This window comes from Oncorhynchus mykiss, chromosome 15, assembly GCF_013265735.2.
Source record: "Oncorhynchus mykiss isolate Arlee chromosome 15, USDA_OmykA_1.1, whole genome shotgun sequence".
Classification (NCBI taxonomy): Eukaryota; Metazoa; Chordata; class Actinopteri; order Salmoniformes; family Salmonidae; genus Oncorhynchus; species Oncorhynchus mykiss.
Window position 1 is genome coordinate 28,663,962 of NC_048579.1, and position 21,024 is coordinate 28,684,985.

The 21,024-nt window shown below is 42.7% G+C and overlaps 1 protein-coding gene across 2 annotated transcripts in view; it reads left to right on the top strand.

The window, feature by feature from the left end:
• LOC100136716 (collectin sub-family member 12) overlaps positions 1-21,024 on the top strand; it is a 61,210-nt gene that overhangs the window by 26,215 nt on the left and 13,971 nt on the right. For both annotated transcript variants that reach the window (XM_021562976.2, XM_036944235.1), the window contains one exon: positions 16,171-16,293. In XM_021562976.2, the coding sequence (XP_021418651.1) occupies positions 16,171-16,293 (123 nt within the window). The remainder of the gene's footprint in view (positions 1-16,170; positions 16,294-21,024) is intronic.

Sequence of the window (21,024 nt, forward strand, 5' to 3'; positions counted from 1 at the left end):
AATGTGCTTCATTTTAAGAAGTTATTTGGCCACTTTTGTTGTGATACAAACCTTATTGAAACTTATAGGCCTATGGGCTAGGCTACATGAGGTGTGCGGGGAGAGAGTAGTATACATCTCCTCTTTATGAGGAATGAACTCAGTCTGGACATGCGAGTGTTGTCATGTTGCACAGGGGGGAGTTCATTTGCACTGCTCAATAAACAGTGGTGTAAAGTACTTAAGTAAAAATACTTTAAAGTACTACTTAAGTCATTTTTTAGGATATCTGTACTTTACTATTTATATAATTTCTTTTGTTTTACTTCACTACATTCCTAAGGAAAACAATGTACTTTTTACTCCATACATTTTCCCTGACATGGAAAAGTAATCCATTACATTTTGAATGCTTAGCAGGACAGGAAAACGCACTTATCAAGAGAACATCCCTGGTCATCCCTACTCTGGTGAACTCACTAAACATAAATGCTTCGTTTGTAAATATGTCTGAGTGTTGGAGTGTGCCCCTGGCTCTCCGTAAATAAATAAAAACTTTAAAATTGTGCCGTCTGGTTTAATTAATATGAGGAATTTGAAATGATTTAAACTTTTACTTTTGATACTTAGGTACATTTGAGCAATTACATTTACTTTTGAAACTTATGTATATTTTAAACCAAATGTTTTTAGACTTTTAGTCAAGTAGTATTTTACTGGATGACTTTCACTTTTACTTGAGTCCTTTTCTATTAAGGTATTTTTACCTTTACTCAAATATAACAATTGGGTACTTTTCCCACCACTGTCAATAAAGTAGGCTTCACATACACCGGCATTTTGTTTATGGTGTATTAGAAATTAAACGCAAACTTTTGGACACGGAGCGCAATGCTCAGGCTAACAAGGGCTCTGGATACTACCCCGGTTAGGAAGTTAGGAGAGGAGGAGGGAGAGAAAGAGAAAGGGATTAATAGAGAGAGACAGAGAGAGAGAGCGAAAGAAAGAAAGAAATCACTGGAAGATGCTATTCCCAGTGTAGCCATTACAGATGGTCTAGCAATGGCAACAAAAGGAACCAGTCAGAAAATGTCATGCCTCAAATACCAGCTCATGGTTTATTTTTCCAGCTGTTTGCATCAGAGGATAAATTACCTCTTGTTTGTTTTCTTTCCTTTCCCCCAAATAGTTAAATGTAACTTGTTTGTTTCTGTTTGACATTCTCCCTTGGCTCTATCGTCACTGGGGGTCTTTGTGGCATCTGGGTTAATTTTGATTGCCACCTGAATGATCCAGTAGGAGATGAGACCCAGGGGGACGGAGACCAATGAGATGAGTCGATTTTTAAAGGGGCGGCTACATAGGCCCAGATCCAAACATTACAAAAACACTAAGCAGAGCATAGAGAAATTGCATGGAAGGTTCTGGAACTCAGCGGGATGGTTATGAAAGAAAGGGGAAAGAGAGACACATCTCTGCCAAAATACTGCATTACTGTTGAAAATGCTGACCTTTCGTAAATAACTTTCTCTGATGGAGCTTTTTCTCTAGACCTTTTGAGTTGAGTGTGCACATATTATATTTAAAAATATACTGTACCAGTCAAACATTTGGACACACCTACTCATTCAAGGTTTTTATTTTAATTTTATTTTTTACTGTTTTCTACATTGTAGAATAGTAGTGAAGACATCAAAACCATGAAATAACACATGGAATCATGTACTAACCATAAAAGTGTTAAAAAAATCTAAATATATTTTATATTTGAGATTCTTCAAAGTAGACACCCTTTTCCTTGATGACAGCTTTGCACACTCTTGGCATTCTCTCAACCAGCTTCATGAGGTAGTCACCTGAAATGCATTTCAATTAACAGGTGTGTCAGTTGTGTTGTGACAAGGTAGGGTTGGTATACAGAAGATAGCCCTACTTGGTAAAAGAAAAGGTATGGGTGGTATACAGAAGATAGCCCTATTTGGTAAAAGACCGAGTCCATATTATGACAAGAACAGCTCAAATAAGCAAACAGAAATGACAGTCCATCATTACTTTAAGACATGAAGGTCAGTCAATGTGGAACATTTCAAGAACTTTGAAAGTTTCTTCAAGTGCAGTCGCAAAAACCATCAAGCGCTGTGATGACACTGGCTCTGATGAGGACCGCCACAAGAAAGGAAGACCCAGAGTTACCTCTGCTGCGGAGGATAAGTTCATTAGAGTTAACTGCACCTCAGATTGCAGCCTAAATAAATGCTTCACAGAGTTCAAGTAACAGACACATCTCAACATCAACTGTTCAGAGGAGACTGCGTGAATCAGGCCTTGATGGTGGAATTGCTGCAAAGTTAACCACTATTAAAGGACATCAATAAGAAGAAAATACTTGTTTTGGGCCAAGAAACACAAGCAATCAACATTAGACCGGTGGAGTCCAAATTTGAGATTTTTAGTTCCAACCGCTGTGTCTTTGTGAGACGCAGAGTAGGAGAACGGATGATCTCTGCATGTGTGGTTCCCACTGTGAAGCATGGAGGAGGTGTGATGGTGTGGGGGTGCTTTGCCGTTGACGCTATCAGTGATTTATTTATTATTTAGAATTCAAGGCACACTTATTATTATTATTATTAATTAGAGTTCAAGGCACACAGCATTCTGCAGCAGTATGCCATCCCATCTGGTTTGTGCTTAGTTGGACTATCATTTGTTTTTCAACAGGACAATGACCCAACACACATCCAGGCTGTGTAAGGGCTATTTGACCAGAAAGGAGAGTGATGTAGTACTGCATCAGATGACCTGGCCTCCACAATCACCCGATCTCAACCCAATTGAGGTGGTTTGTGATGAGTTGGACCACAGAGTGAAGGAAAAGCAACCAACAGTGCTCAGCATATGTGGGAACTCCTTCAAGACTGATGGAAAAGCATTCCAGGTGAAGCTGGTTGAGAGAATGCCAAGAGTGTGCCAAGCTGTCATCAAGGCAATGGTGTCTACTTTGAAGAATCTCATATATAAAATATATTTTGATTTGTTTAACACTTTTTTGGTTTCTACATGATTCCATATGTGTTATTTCATAGTTTTGATGTCTTCACTATTATTCTACAATGTACAAAATAGTACAAATAAAGAAAAACCCTTGAATGAGTAGGTGTGTCCAAACTTTTGACTGGTACTGTACATTTTTTAGACCTCCACAGTTTTTTGTAGGCTAAGCCAAGGGCTTCTTGACTTCTTTTCTGTTGAAATGCATGTTCTGTGCTTCAGTTGATGTTGTATCTGGCTATGTATTGTTATAGTCATCAACACTCCTTCCAGTTACTGTTATTTATTTTCCTTTTTTGGAAAGTATTATATTAAACTCCTGTCACTGATGGTGGTCAGCAACCTTTGGACCACACGCAAATAGGCTACACACACACACACACACACACACACACACACACACACACACACACACACACACACACACACACACACACACACACACACACACACACACACACACACACACTGACAGACTGCTTGAAGGGGGGGGGGGGGGGGGGGGGGGGTTAGCTGCAGCTTAAAATCCTTGTTTTGCTTTGTAACCAAAACCCAAGTCATTTCTTGGGCCTCAAATCACCACACTAAAAGGGGCCTTTCCACCCCCTCACTCCACACCATTGTTGATGTAGTTTTCTGGAAAGATGGCCTGTTTGTGGAACTGCTGCAAAAAGCTGAGTCTGTACAGACACAGGGAGGGCCTCTGATCGGGGTTGGGGTGGGGAGCTAGTTGGCTAAGCAGGAACACAGCATATACTGCTGCCTTCCTCCCTGCCTCCCTCCCTATCTGCCTCCCTGCCTCCCTCCCTATCTGCCTCCCTGCCTCCCTACCTATCTGCCTCCCTGCCTCCCTCCCTATCTGCCTCCCTGCCTGTCTCCCTCCCTGCCTTCCTTCTTCCCTGCCTCCCTCCCTATCTGCCTCCCTGCCTGCCTCCCTCCCTGCCTTCCTTCTTCCCTGCCTCCCTCCCTATCTGCCTCCCTGCCTACCTCCCTCCCTGCCTTCCTTCTTCCCTGCCTCCCTCTCTATCTGCCTCCCTGCCTCCCTCCCTATCTGCCTCCCTCCCTCCCTGCCTTCCTTCCTCCCTGCCTCCCTCCCTATCTGCCTCCCTGCCTGACTCCCTGCCTGCCTCCCTCCCTATCTGCCTCCCTGCCTGACTCCCTGCCTGCCTCCCTCCCTATCTGCCTCCCTGCCTGACTCCCTGCCTGCATCCGTGCCTGCCTGTCCGCCTCTTTGCCTGCATGCCTTAAAGTTGAACCGCAACTCATTTGAGAACAATTCTGGAGGTGTTTATTTATTTACCTGAAGAAGAGTGAGGAATTTGGCCACCTTCATATCCACTGTAGAGGCACCATTTATCTTTATCTCAAGCGCAATACACTCCTTTTATCTGTCTGACATTACTCAATAGATCAGAGGGGGTGTCTGGGAGATTTAGAGAGGTTGTTACACCATGTAAAATACATGTACCCGGCTCCCTTTATGAGTACAGAACCAGGGAAATACCATGGGGAAATATAAGCATGCATTATGGGAATTTGAAAGAATTTGAATGATTGTGAGCAGTGTGTTTTACATGGTAGTGTTCTACTATTGAGGATTCTCTTAGGTGACCAGTAAAGGCCAGTTATAGACCAGTAGAGACCAGTAGGTATTAGACACCAGTAGAGAACAGTATCTTTGGAGGGTTCTTCCTAGAACCCTCTATGAATGATTCCACCAGCCTTATTAGCCTTTAAAATGTAATTATTTATGACAATACATTACATATATCAAAATATCTTTCTTTGAGGGCCTAGTTATTTAAGTGATAATGCCAGAGAAGACAGTGTTTGGAGGATATGTTGGCACGGGTGTTGTTAGGCCCCAGACAAAGTTGGCATCGAGGAAATTATCACTTTTATACAGCTGGTTACCAACATATTCAAATAATGATTTACATATTTTCATTAAAAACGTTTTTTTTAATGAATTTATTCATACTATTTCATCCTTCCACTAGATATAGTCCCGACACAAATCTAGGGTTGCTATCCAAGCTGGCTGGTCATTCGTTCTATCGTTTCGGGCAGTCGTTCAGTCTTTTTGTTCTGTATCTATGGACTCTACTCGGTCATTCATTCTAAATGTTCCATTGCCATACTGGCTTATCTCTTGCTTGCTAGCTAGCCAACTATGGCTAACTTGTGTCATGTCAAACAGTGCAGCCAGAATAACAACAGTAGCAATATTTGCAATTGTTTAAGCTGTTTTCTAGTGAAATTTATTTGAACACATCCATAACAATGAACTAATGAGATGCAATTTTGCCTCATTAAAATTTGCTCTCTTGTCAGGATGCTGTTGTTCAGAGGAGAAGTGCTGCCTGCCTGTCTGTCTGGTCCCGACTCCCGACCCGTTGATAACAGCTGGAGATCGAATTTGAATATTGAAACAATGTTGCAAATGTCAGAGAGAAAGACAGCATGGTTTATACAAATCTCTGCTGTTGAAAATGAAATGCTAGTCTAAAAGAAATGTGAGGTAATGTCTAGATGCTTTTTATAGTGGAGATCAAGTTCATAAATTGCCTGGCTGGGCTGATGAGACAGTGGATTGCACTGTCAGATGGAACATCAAAGATTTAGCCGGTGATAACTTGTGGAATAGACACTGGCTGGAATGCAGTTTTAAAAAAATCAGCATTCAGGATTAGACCCACCCATTGTATAAACCTAAACACAATGCTGTTAGGAAACTCCTGGTTTACAGGCCACATCAGACCTGCAAGTCACATTATGTTGACTTGCAAAGTGGTGTTTAATTCCTATTGGAATCAAACCAGAGTTAAGCGAGCCAACAAGTGGATATTTTTTTAATCACCCACAACCTACATTCAGAATTACTGCCAAGGCAGGGAAGATTGAATATTGAGACAAACTCAATTATCTAAACTGGAACAATATCTCAGTAACGGGTGCCATAAGTCCAACTCCTAACAGATTGGATTAGTTTAGAAAAATGTGTGCTATTTATCTCTGCGCAGCATAAAATGTATCAATCAATCAAAAACACAGATATTAGAACAAACAATTCTGAAAAACATCCTGCAATAGAGCATGCTGGGAAATATGATATTTGGTATATGTTGAACACTTCTTGCTTTGCAAAGAATCTTTCTTGCCTGCAAAAGAAAAGCGGTTCTTAGGATGTTAAAGGTTCTAGGTAGAACTCTTTGCCTTACAAAAACACTTTATCCTCCTGAGTGGTGCAGTGGTCTAAGGCACTGCATCTCTAGTGCTAGAGGTGTCACTACAGACCCTGGTTTGATTCCAGGCTGTATCACAACCGGCTGTGATTGGGAGTCCCATAGGGTGGCGCACAATTGGCCCAGCGTTGTCTGGGTAGGCTGTCATTGTAATTAAGAATTTGTTCTTAACTGACTTGCCTGGTTAAATAAAAAATCATCTAAAAGTGGTTCCTCTGATCAAAACTGTTCTTGGTAGAACCCTATCCCTCTGCAAATAACCTTTTTTCTAAGAGTATAGAGACCAGTAGGTGACCAGTTGAGACCAGTAGATATGTGATAGAATTACTTTGTGGGTTGGTAGGAGGATCACTGGTTCCATCTATGGGGACGTGGCAGATCCCTGTCTCAGACTCTCCTAAGATCTCTGTCACGGTGTCAAACACTTCCTGCCTGGCTTGTCACACTTTACTGTAGCGTGACAGGAGTTACTGTCTGTGTTCTCTACTGTCACTACTACATCTGCTCTGCTTTCTCTATGTCTGTCCATGTTTCTCTCGTCCTCTTCTTCTCTCTCTGTTTCTCTGTATCCTCCCCCTCTCTCTCTGTTCCTCTCTGTCCCCCCTCTCCACATTTCTCTCCCTCATCCTCTGTATCTCAATCTCAGCATCCCCCTTTCCTCTTGCCACCCTCCCTCCATCCCTCTTCACTCATAACCGCTCGCATCACCCCCGCCTGTCTCGTGTGGTGGAGGCGTATGGTTTCCATCACATGTAATACAAGAGATGGAGTCTAAATCAGGCCACACATGCAGCAGAGATGGTGTCAGTTTCCTGGGGCCCCCAAGAACGATTGCATGAACTTAGAGCCCTCTGGCCCGCTTGGTTTCTCCACTCGCTATGTATTACGTCATTCACAGGTACAAACTAAGTGAACACAGGGGACATGTTTTTGGATTCGATTCAATCCAAGCTGTTAAACAGTCAGTTATTAGGCAGGCTGTACTGCCAGGACCAGAGCTGGACTGAATGGTTGTTTGAGCACATTTAGCTTATTTAGCTTGGAGGCCCAGTTTGGAGCCTGTGCGTAAAGTTGAACCAAGCCCTAAGCCACGGTGGCTGACCTCCCCCTCCCCACAGAGCAGAATCCTGGTAATGGGAAGCAGAGCTGGATCTCTGCTGTACCAACCACAGTGATACCTCCTAGTCAGTCACACACAAATACATTGGCTTTATGCATTGTCATTTAATGACAGGATTTAACATTGGTGCACTCTATTGTCCCTCTAATCACTCTGACATCATTGCAAATGTCATCGAAATTCTAATCAAACACTTCATGAGAGCCCGTGAGCAATTGCGTGACAACACAAGAGTTTTAATGGGAATTATCTAGTGTAAATGGCCTCTATTAAAAAGAGGAGGATCCCATATTTAAAAAGATGAGGATCTACTATATTTATTTCTCAACTTTCCTAATTTCGAACACATTGCTTATCTTTACAACAGGAGTATAGCCTACCTGGCTGGCATGAAAACGAACCATGGGAAAAGCATCCTCCATTATCTATTTAAGTGCATAGATGACATGTATTTTTTCCCCCTCCCAAGTTTTGAAACAGGTGCATGATATTGGTCCATTCTAAATCAAAACAAATGTCACACATATATTATTTAGTATGTGTAAAGACAAGATTAAATCAAGAATAGTCTGATGGGTGACAATATTCACCTTTCACTTGACTATGCTTGGAATATTAATTTCTTGCGCAGAATAGAATAGGCCACCTTTTGTACTATGGGGGATAGTAGATTGACATAGGCTGGTGCTTTTGCTGTTCGTTAGGGCTACTCATCTTGTTGGCTGACTATCTTGTTGGATGACAAAATGTAAATGTGGACAGTTCTTCCAACATCTTCAATATGCGCCTTGGAATTTGAAAGGACGCTTGCAGTTGCGTCCCCGATGTGTATGTCTTCATTAGTAGCCTTTGAGAAGGACCCGATCACGTGACAAGCTTTGGCTAATAATAATTTAGAATCTGAGAGAGTAACATTTTCAATGACCGACAAAGACAAATGTCAGAGGGAGTATATATACAGTGATAGAGTGGGGATTGGAACCAGGTGTGTGTAATGATGACGAGACAAGTCCGGAGTTGATGAGTGAAGGACGTTTGCCAGCAGTAGGTTCGGCAGCAGCTAGAAGGCCGGCGACGCTGAACACCTGAGCTGGACAGGATGGGGAGCCAAAGCGAAGGCTGGTGTGACAGAGTCATTATTAAGTGCTTGTCAAATTGTGAATGAGAGACTGATGAAGTGTGTGCAGCCATGAGACTTTTTTCAAATCATAATTAGATTCACATCATACAGCCTTAGAATGTATTAACAATCAAAACATATATCCCAACATTTGTATCACAAATAAGTTGCATAAATAACTCTAAATGAAGTATACAGGAGGACCTGTTTCTTTGTTAACTGCTCAACACCGAATAGTCGCATTTGCGCACTCCCTCAAATCGCTTGGAGAAAGTATGTTCAATTGTATTCTTCATACTATAAAATAATATAAAATAATGCCACGGAATTCTATCCAAATTGTGTCTGCTAAATGAAATAGTGTAGCCCAGATCAGGGCCTAGCATAAGGACAACTCAGAGTATGCTATTCTGTTCATCTGAAATAGACTACATTTTCTTCATATTGTGTTTCTTCAGACCTGTCTAAAATAAATTATGGATTTATTGTGAAGGTGTAGGCTATATTACGGCGCACAATACGGCGCCCAGCGTAGTCCGGGTTTGGCCGGGGAAGGCCATCATTGTAAATAAGAATTTGTTATTTAACTGGCGTGCCTAGTTAAATAAAAGTTAAGTAAAAAAAAAATGTTTTAATTAAATGGATTTATTAGACTTTTTAAAATTAAGATTTTCCAAAGGTCTGCATCAGTGGCTTGTGTGGAAACCAGGAGATGCTGAATGTGTTTATGTTAATTAAGTGACAATTACCGTGAGACAGGCAGTTATTTGCTTGACAATTACCGTCTGACAAAATGTTATGACCGCCACAGCCTTAGGTGTATTTCTCAACTTTCCTAATGTGTTTATTCATGCATATTCATTCACACAGAGACATAGGCATGAGCACACACACACACACGCACACACGTACACGTACACGCACACACACACACACACACATGCACACACGCACACACGCACACACGCACACACGTACACACACACACACACACACACACACACACACACACACACACACACACACACACACACACACACACACACACACACACACACTTTGTCTCGTACTTTGTACTACTTTATGCCATTGAAGAAGTCAGCGCTGCGTATGAGTCAGTCATTGAGCCTTCCTCCCCCTCCAAATTGTAAAAAGAGCTCTTGGCTTGGTTTACAGTATATCAAACGATCTTATTAAACTTCTCATTTCTATTTGGAGTAAAGAGCCACAGATGGGCTGCAGGAAAAGTCCAGAATTTAGCATGATTTACAAAACAAATGTACCATTCCAACCGTATTGTCCTGCTTTTTCGAAAGACACCGTTTTGGTCTTTTGGCACAACAAGGTTCTCCATGACTGTCCATTGTCTTTATGTGCTCTCACCAGGAGTCTATCTAACTAGTCTATTTCTCAACCATCTCAACCATCCGTGATGCCAGAAGTTCACTTTCACATAGCAATGCGATGATTGCCCTCCTGGAGCTGATTTTGTGCTGATTTCTGGAAAGGGTTTGAGTGTGTGTTAGGCAGGGCACAGTTCCAGATCCCTCTTAGCCTGACCTCCTCTTACTGACCTCCGCTCCTCATCGGTTAATATAGCTTTCTCCTCATATTTACTGTAAATGAACCCTGTCTTCTAATGTCCCGTTTGACATTCTGGCCAAGAGTTTAAAGGGCAATCCGGGATTGGTACATCCGTTTTCGGACTGTGAAATGAATGACACAAGCCATTGGCCACTCGAGCAGTTTTATGTTTTTCTAATCCCAGAGTGACCCTTTAATGGTCGATTTGTAGAAGAGAACAAGTTGATGAGGCTTGGTGAGGATACGTTGACCAAACGTTAGTCAAAGGCAAAGCTCTGGGACATGACAGCATACTCCGATGTGAACAAGGTAGACATTGTCAGGATGTCAGAACTCAATAATATTAGAGGAACAATAGCCTACACTGTTCATCCCAAGCAGCACTTAGTTTGGAAAAGAGATTGGTGTTCTTTACTTGTTATGGAAAACGTTCTTAGTGTTTGGAGCAGCATTGTGTTTTGCTGTGAGCAATAAAAGTGTTTTTGTCAGTCTGTGGTCTCAGTATGGTCTCAGTATCCTGGATGTTGGTTGTTTTGTGGTCGTGGTCGGCAAGGCTAACCTAGGTTTGACCGTGCAGCTGTGGGAAGTGATGACGACCCACTGTCCAATTCAATGAGTAGCAGCCAGTCTGAAGGAACCATGAAACTCCACAGATAGACAACGCATTGTTGTTAAACTGTGAAGAAGGAAGCGCCGCATTCATTCTTCTCCATTTCTCTGGAGTCTGCTCTAATTTCTCTCAGATCCTTCCTCAAAAAATGTGTATAGTCACTGTAGCCTACAGTCACTTCGTGGGCTCATCTTTCGTTGACAGATTTCGGCCGGAGTAAAACCTCTCGCTTTGCCTCTTCATCTCTGGTAAATTCAAAACTCAATGTTTAAATGGCATCAGCTATCAGTGGTTCTCTACTCTATGTTGCCGTCTGTTTTGTGGATTTGGTTTGGTGATCTGATATGAGAACAGAAAGTTTATGTTTCACATTTTGTTTGAATTGTCCATTGTACATCTGTCAGATGATTACTAGTCTTCTAACATTCAACAAGGGAATCTGTGGGCCTTTTATCCCAGGTGCCTACGGCATGAACATAACGATGCTTTCCCAGTGAGTGACAATGTTTATTGACCTAACTTTGATGTGACTCAGTCAGGAGTCCAGCATCTATACGGTGTCCCAAAAAGCATCCTATTCCCTATATAGTGCACTAATTTTGACCAGGGCAAATGGCACTTTATTCCCTATAGAGTGCACTACTTTTGACCAAAGGGAATAAGGTGCCATTTAGGACATAGCCTGTGTCTGTTGTCAGACTGAAGGGCCCATCCAGGAAGTCACCCACTGGGCGACAAACAACCAAGCCATGACCTTTGGATCACGACCTTGGACTGAGACTGTCACTGGGATCTCACTGGGGTGCAGAAAAACACAAGAGCCCAACAGAACACAGCTGCTTCATCTGATACCTCCAGCCCCCTTCTCTCTAAACCTGACCATCGATTGGAAAGAGTGGGGATGGAATGAGCTGGAAAATGGAGGGGGTTGCAGGTTGCTTTGTTGTTGTGGCGGCCATGTTTGTGTTTTGACAGCTGTCCTCCATGTTGTTTACTTGGACAGCTAATCCTGGCAGCTCGGTTGATCCTGTCCACATTGTCTAATGACGAAAAAGTTGGAACGCCTTGTCTGTGTATTGTAGAAATTCATTTTCTAGTGTTTTGATTTACTTTCAGAGCAATAGATGTATAAGAACTCTGTCAACATATTTAGATAGCACTGCTGTTTCTGGAGCAAGGCTTTTTGATGACTTTGAAGTGGTGTTCTCATGTGCTTGTTTAGCAGTGGAAGCCGGCATTGGGTTTGTACTCCAAACACACGTCAGTCGTTATAAATGTTCGGAAGCTCTGATATCCATTTTGTTTAGCCCTGGCGGCTACATACTCAACGACCATTGCTATGATCTACAACGATCTATGCATAGCGGCAAACCACAGATTGAAGCGGATCTTTGTCACTGACCAAGACATTTGTCAGCTGCTATTGGACCTGTCTGACGTGATTCTGTGTAACTGACTGCACACACAGAACTTGCACAGTGATTGTAAGAGATATTCTTGGTAAGCGCTAGTCCTTGTTAAGAGACTTTAAGGGGGCCACCGAGGGGCCAGTTATAGATGGGGGCATCATAAGCCATGTGAGGGTGCCATTCGTGACTCACTGAGAGCTGGACAAGGTACCTCAGCTCCAAAGGGAAACATGTGATGTCAGGATAGCAAGGTGTACAGGTGCTATCATTCATATCTCTCTCTCTCTCTCTCTTTCTCTCTCTCTCTCTCTCTCTCTCTCTCTCTCTCTCTCTCATTTCTGTCTCATTCTCTTTATTTCCCTCTCTGTCTTTGTCCTCTCTCTTCTTTCTTGCTGCTTCCCAACTGCTATCGCTCTTTGTCCATCTCTACTCTCCTTCTTTGACTTCCTCTTGATTACCTTCTTTAGCTGTAATTACAGTGCATTCAGAAAGCGTTCAGACCCTTTTCATTTTTCCACATTTGTTATGATACAGCCGTATTCTAAAATTGATGAAATTGACCTTTTTCCTCCTCAATCTACACACAATACCCCATAATGACAAAGACATTTTAGCATATTTATTAAAAATAAAAACAGATATCTTATTTTTTACAAGTATTCAGACACTTTGCTGTGAGACTCAAAATTGAGCTCAGGTACTTCCTGTTTCCATTGATCATCCTTGAGATGTTTCTACAACTTGATTGGAGTCCAGCAGTGGTAAATTCAATTGATTGGACATGATTTGGAACAACACACACCTGTCTATATAAGGTCCTACAGTTGACAGTGCATATCAGAGAAAAAAAACCAAGCCATGAGGTTGAAGGAATTGTCCGTAGAGCGCCGAGACAGGATTGTGTAGAGGCACAGCTCTGGGGAAGTACTCCAAAAAATATCTGCAGGTCCCCAAGAACACAGTGGCCTCCATCATTCTTAAATGGAAGAAGTCTGGAAGCACCAAGACTCTTCCTAGAGCTGGCCGCCCAGCCAAACTGAGCAATTGGGGGAGAAAGGTCGGGGAGGTGACCAAGAACCCAATGGTCACTCTGAAGGAGCTCCGGAGTTCCTCTGTGGAGATGGGAGAATCTTCCAGAAGGACAACATAAAATGTCTAAAAACCCTATTTTTGCTTTGTCATTGTGTGTAGATTGATGAGGAAAAATAAAATAGATCCATTTTAGAATAAGGCTGTAAGGTAACTAAATGTGAAAAAAGACAAGGGGCCTGAACACTTTCCGAATGCGCTGTAGTGACTTCTGTTAAAGAGTAACAGTAATGAAAAGAACAGCTCTCCAGTTGTGTTGTCTTAACATGTTGTGTCATCGAGCAGTGTGCCGACTGCTGAAGTGCTCCATGGGGTTGTTAGGGGCGATGGGGAGTGCATAATTAGCCTTGGTGAGCTAAAGTGAAGTTAGTGGACTGCTGCTTGCTCGGACCGCCAGGGAGTTGAGTCAACACGAATGACTCAAGGTTGGCTAGGAGCTAGTGAAAGCTTGGAGTGTGGAACTGTGTTTGCGTTTGCTTTGTCCGTGCCTCAACACTCATTCAGGTAAAGAAAATGTTCACTCTGACTTGGCTGTGTGGACACAATGCATCTTCAAGTCCCACTGCGGCTCTATAGCAGCCGAGCAACCTGACAAACTATTTACAATCAATTAAAAAATGATTTATTATTTACAATGACGACCTGATCACTCCAGTTTTTTTTCTAATTGGCTAAAGCTATCCCTTGCTAGCTATACCTCTTTTCAACTGTATGGATGGTGACTCAAGTGCTCGGGCACCAAATGGTTCCAGTGCACTAAAGAAAATTAAGATTCTTAAATGGTTCTTCCTCAGCTCTTAAGGTTCCTTGGAGAACTCTTGCCCGATAAAGAATAACCTTTTTAGTTAAGAGTGGGGTTCTTCGCGTGGCATATATGGTTCTTCAAAGTTCTAAAAGGTTCTTGAAATGTATGGAAGGCTGCAGATGTTGGTGTTAATAACCATAGGTGAAGCAAAACCACCCCCATCATTATCATATTTCACAGCATGCATTGATTTTTAGAATTGTTTGTTTCAATACCTATGTTTTTGATTGATTAACTAATCTTATGCTACTCAAATATAAATAACATACATTTTTCTAAACGAATCAAATCTGTTACTTGGACTTATTGCACCCGTTACTGAAATAGTTGTTCCAGTTTAGATGCTTTAGGTCCTTCAAACTCAACTCTGGGCCTTGAAGCCAGTTCCACTGCATTATGAATATTCTTTTTACTGTCCCCCTTTAATCAGGGACTGATTTAGACCTGGGACAGCAGCTGTGTGCAATTAATTATCAGGTAGAACAGAAAACCAGCAGGCTCTGGATCTTGTAGGGTAAGAGTTGAATACCTCTGCTTTAGGTAGTATCATACAGTATCTTAGTCCTCCCAACCCTAGCAGTCATTCTGAATATAGGTTGCAGGTGAAAACAAATTCAGAATGCTGGTTATCCCTACTCTGTCTGGTTTCTAATAAGAATAACACATTACTTTACAGGCCTGCTGTGGCCTGTAAACCATGAGTTTCAGGTGACCTTGTTAGGGTTTAACTAGACCCTCAAAATAAGGCCTTATGAAATATAAATTGTCTTTAAACATTGAGTCATTCAATTAGGATCTCACTTGGCAAATGTGACACGGATAAAAATGAATGAAAGAAACAACCATGTCTCTGTTACTAGAAAACATAGTCATGGGTGGTACTCTAAAAATTCACTTGAAAGACACCCTGGGAAATATGTAAATAAGGCTAAACACCTTATTTGCATAAAATAATAGGGCGTGTGCTCTTCCTCAAAGAGCCATCCTATTTAAGGTTCTTATTTGGTTCCAACTGGAACCTTTATTTTTAAGACTAGGCTACAATGGAAATCACAATTTCTACACCAATGCTTTTAATGGAAATTATTAGGATATAATTCTTTATCATAATCACTTTAAACAAAACAGGAAGCTCAATAGGCATATATTAAGCATAGGCCAAGAAGTGTTAACACAAAGATTGCATTGGCACAGGCTGCCTTTGTGTTACCATGGAAATGTCCATGTCTTGGAAGTGGCTTTCCTTGCGCTGAACATGCAAAGGAGTTTTATTTCAGGTACATGGAAAGCAGACCTTTCATTTTCCCCCACTTCCTGAATTCAAATGAAATACAGCTGTGTTCCCGTCAGCACTGCGGATCTCGGCACTCATCTGTCAGGAAAGATATCCTTGGAAAGAAATATTCCAAGAGAATGTAGGAGAATGCTTGCGTGGCTCTGTGACTTTCCCCACTTGAAGGTCCATGGTTTGAATCAGAGGAGGTTGGTATCATATCTCTTCATCTTATGTGTTTGTTTGGTGTCCCTCACCCCCTCACCAACCGGGCCCTCGGGGGACCAGTGGGCCCTTTAATGTGGCCTCCAGGCTGTTTGTCCAGATGTGTTGATCTGGAGATTCAGACCCAGAACCTGGATAGACCCCAGATTCCCAGCCCACATAGGGCCAGCTAGGCCCCACTCTGACCTCGCTCGCTGCTGTCTCCACATAGCCTGACTCGGCAGCCATCTGAGCCACAATAGACACCTGATCACATGTGTTCCAAATGGCATCCTGTTACCTATATAGTCCACTACTTATGACAATGGCACCCTATCCCCTAGGCCCCTCAAACTCAACTCTGGACTTCGAAACCAGTTTCACTATGTTTTTTCATTGTTCCCCTCTAATCAGGGACTGATTTAAGTGGGTGCAATTAATTATCAGGTAGAACAGAAAACCAGCAGGCTCTGGACCTCGTAGGGTAAGAGTTGAATAACCCTGCCACAGGCAATGCACAGAGACCCAGGTCCTTCATACAATGTAATAAATGTTTTGGTATGATAACCTTAACATCCTTTCACTTCGTATGGTTACATTGTGAATATTGATGTAGGAAGGAAAGGATATATGCTAACTATTTTCCCAAATGTTTATTAATCTGCATTTCTCTCCCTTGTGTAGGGATCCAGGAGGGGACCCAGTGCACTAAGTGTAAGAATGAGTGGGCGTTAAAGACCTCCATAGCACTACTCTACGTGCTGTGCACTCTACTCACCATCGCTGTGGCTGTCCTCGGGTATAAAGGTAAGCGGAGACACACATCTATCTGTCAGTCAAAGTGCATGCATGTCTGCGTCCCAAATGGCACCATATTCCCTATGTAGTGCACAACTTTTGACCAGGACCCATAGGGAATAAGGTGTCAACCTTAAAGAGGTAGGGAGAGACATATTTTCATGCTGGTGTGTCTGTCAAAAGGGCATGCTACTTTTGAGACATAGAATAGAAAGTGTATGTCATTGTCCAACCGTGGTGGCTAGCATCGTTCAAACAAACCTGCATGTTGCTACTTGACATATTTCACTGAAGTCGTTTGGTTTGTTGAGAAAGTGATTGTCCAAACTGTGCGTGGGGTCCTTGTTCATATCCTGCCAGGAAATAAGATTACATTGGAGAGTGTGTGTGTGGGGGGGACCAGGCTGTGTGTGTGTTGTGTGTTTGTGTGCCTAACATCCCCCCCAGTGACCCCATTCGGTCTGCCCAAACATGACATAGATGCTGTCGGACAATGTTTCATTGTTATTCATTAAGGTAAGTGGAAGAGTCATGGAAACTCTGAGAGATCCCACTCTGCGAGATCATCACACTCTCTGAAACTAAAACAAGCCCTTTTCTCTCCAAAGTAACATTTACACACAGTCTGCCACCCGCAGCCTGCCCCCTTTTTTTTGCTTTTCCACGAAACCTCAGTGCAGTTGTCTGTCCTCCCCCTTGCACCCTTCCTGCACCCCTGCACACGTCCCCCCATTCACCCTGTCTCTGTTTATTTAACCAACACCCCCAATCACACCTCCGGGAACCAACCCGCGGCTTTGCTTAGCTCCACTTCCTGCGTTCTGATTTTTCCAGCTTTGGGAAAACTGTCCCGCAACGGTCCGAAGGCCAAACTTAAGACTGTTCCTGTGATAATTGCACTAAACCATTCCCATATGTGTACACATGTTTTTTTTCCTCCCTATTTACAACATCTCAAAATGACACTGGTTTACATCTCTCGTGGTTATTGGGGGATTCTCAACTGCATTAAAAGTAATGTCCTTTACACTCACAATTGGGTTCAGTCAGTCAGCAGTCAATCCTCATCCTTGCTCCCCGCTGCACATTTGAATGCATCCCTAATTTAGACCAGATGAGCGGTGAACTCGGTGCCACTCTAGCAGAACCCACTGAAATTGGGTTTTTACTGGCGGAGCTGTAGTACTGGGCTGTCCAGGGAACCACAGCTCCACCAGCCTAAACATGCAGTCAGGTCCAGATGGTTATGTGGAGTGAGATCCCAATGCTCTATTCACCTCACATCTGTATTCTGTACTGTAGAATACAGCATATCTCTCACCCTGTGCTCTCTACTCTCACCCATAGCAATGTCCTCGCTTTGTCTCTTTATCTCTTTATGGTGTGTATGTGGTCTCCACTGAGATATAGAACCTCCATGATATAGGCTTTCCTTGCAGGCAAGACTAGGGCTGCATCCCAAATGGCAGCCTATTCCCTATATAGTCCACTACTTTTGACCAGGGGGCTCTGGTCAAAAGTAGTGCACTATATAGGGAATAGGGTGGCATTTGAGACACAACCCAGTTTGGATGAGGTAGGGATCAGAAAAATATGAATATGAGGAAGGAGAGGACACAGAGAGGGGAATTAGAGGGTGTAGGGGGAGTCTCCCCACTCGTTGTCCTCACTCAGCACTCTTGCAGCATTCATTTATTTTTCCCTTTCTTTCTTTTCCTCTGTTTCTCTCTGTGCTCAGGCTGTGTGCATGGGATCTGCCACTACATTCTGGGCTATAATCAAAGCTTTAGCCAAAATAAGCGGAGTTGTCAGGTTGTGTGTATGTGTGTATGCACACGTGTGTGTGTGTGTGTGTGCATGCTTTTGTGCGTGCATACTCAGTGCCTGCTCAGTGTGTGGGTGTGTGTGTGTTGTGTGTGAGGAAGGGATGACACCCAGAAACCACAGCTGCAGCACAGCTGGCCTACTACACATGCCATAGTAGGGCATAGCTCTTGACCAGATATTATACAGTGTGTGTGTGTGTGTGTGTATGTGAGTGTTGGTGTGTGTGTGTCTGTGTGTGTTTGTGTGTGTGTGTTATGCAGAGAAACAATGTACAGTAAATGCATGGTTTAATGTGAGTGTGTCTTTCGAGCTCTGTGTGGTACAGTAGTGTATGGTGTCTGGAAATGTGTCTCATTTAGTTTGCAATGTAACATTTCATTCAGACTGGCCATACCTATCCAATCTGAGGTAAAACTACTCTTTCAATAGACAGGGAGTTTTTATAGATCATATGGCTTTCTCAAAACTGTCATAGTTGTTTTTGTATTTCAAAAGTATTTTGGGTGGTTAGTCATCTATGAAGGCGAAAATGTGAAACATACAGTACCAGTCTAAAGTTTGGACACACCTACTCATTCAAGGGATTTTCTTTATTTGACTATTTTCTACATTATAGAATAATAGTGAAGACATCAACACTATGAAATAACACATATGGAATCATGTAGTAACCAAAAAAGTGTTAAACATATCAAAATATATTTGAGATTTGAGATTCTTCAAAGTAGCTAGCCTTTGCCTTGATGACAGGTTTGCACACTCTTGGCATTCTCTCAACCAGCTTCACCTGAAATACTTTTGCGATAGTCTTGAAGGAGTTCCCACATATGCTGAGTACTTGTTGGCTGCTTTTTCTTCACTCTAATCCCAAACCATCTCAATTGGGTTGAGGTCGGGTGATCGTGGAGGCCAGGTCATCTGATGCAGTACTCCATGACTCTCCTTGGTCAAATAGCCCTTACACAGCCTTAAGGTGTGTTGGGTCATTGTCCTGATGAAAAAATAATGATAGTCCCACTCAGCACAAACAAGATGGGATGGTGTATCGCTGCAAAATACTGTGGTAGCCATTAAAACCTCTTAAGGATCCACTCCTTTTTTTAAATTTTGAAGCAAGGATATGCGTATTCTTGGTACCATTTGAAAGGGAACTCTTTGAAGTTTGTGGAAATGTGAAAGAATGTAGGAAAATATAACACAATAGATCTGGTAAAAAATAATACAAAGAAAAAAACAACCGTTCTTTTGAAATTTTGTTGTACCATCATCTTTGAAATGCAAGAGAAAGGCCATAATGTATTATTCCAGCCCAGATGCAATTCTGCCCACTAGATGGCAGCAGTGTATGTGCAAAGGTTTAGACTGATCCAATGAACCATTGCATTTCTGTTCAAAATGTGGTATCAAGACTGCTCAAATGTGCCTAATTTGTTTTTTAATAACTTTTCCATGCTAATCGAAGTAGCCTACGTTAGCTTAACCTTCCGTGGACGGGACACCCATCCCAAAGAAGTTGTTTAAGGGTGCCTTGAATTCTAAATAAATCACAGACTGTGTCACCAGCAACGGACCCCCACATCATCATACCTCCTCCGTACTTCACGTTGGGAACTACACATGCGGAGATCATCCGTTCCCCTACTCAGCGTCTCACAAAGACACGGCGGTTGGAACCAAAAATCTCAAATTTGGACTCATCAGACCAGAAGACAAATGTCCACCAGTCTATTGTCAATTGCTTGTGTTTCTTGGCCCAAGCAAGTCTCTTCATATTATTGGTGTCCATTAGTAGTTGTTTCTTTGCAGCAATTCGACCATGAAGGCCTGATTCACGCAGTCTTCTCTGAACAGATGATGTTAAAAGGTGTCTGTTACTTGAACTCTGTGAAGTATTTATTTGGGCTGCAATTTCTGAGGCTGGTAACTCTGATGAACTTATCCACGGCAGCAAAGGAAACTCTGGGTCTTTCTTTCCTGTGGTGGTCCTCATGTTTCATCATAGGTGCTTGATGGTTTTTGTGACTGCACATTCAAAGCTTTTGAAATTTTCCAAATTGACTTACCTTCATGTCTTAAAGGAATGTTGGACTGTCGTTTCTCTTTGCTTATTTGAGCTGTTCTTGCCATAATATGGACCTGGTCTTTTAACAAATAGGGCTATCGTCTGTATACCACCCTTACCTTGTCACAACACAACTGATTGGCTCAAACGCATTAAGAAGGAAAGAAATTCCACAAAATTCCTCTGACACCGCCTGGTATGGAGGTCCTGAATGGCAAGAAGCTTGGCCCCAGTGATGTACTGGGCCGTACGCACAACCTTCTGTACTGCCTTGCGGTCGGAGGCCGAGCAGTTGCCATACCAGGCGGTGATGCAACCAGTGCAGCTGTAGAACTTTTTGAGGATCTGAGGACCGATTCTAAATCTTTTCAGTCTCCTGATAGAGAATAGGCATTGTTGTGCCCTCTTCACGACTGTCTTGGTGTGTTTGGAACATAGTTTGTTGGTGATGTGGACACCAAGGAACTTGAAGCTCTCGACCTGCTCCACTACAGCCTTGTTGATGAGAAGGGGGGGGGTGCTCGGCCCTCCTTTTCCTGTAGTCCACCATCATCTCTTTTGTCTTGATCACGTTGAGGGAGAGGTTCTTATCCTGGCACCACACTGCCAGGATTCTGACCTCCTCCCTATAGTCTGTCTCTTTGTCGGTGATCAGGCTGTTGTGTCGTCGGCAAACTTAATGATGGTGTTGGAGTCATACTGTTGGAGTCGTACTTGGCCATGCAGTCATGGGTGAACAGGGAGTACAGGAGGGGACTGAGCACCCCCTCCTGAGGGGCCCCCATGTTGAGGATCATCGTGGCAGATGTGTTGTTACCTACCCTTACCATCTGGGGCCGGCCCATCAGGAA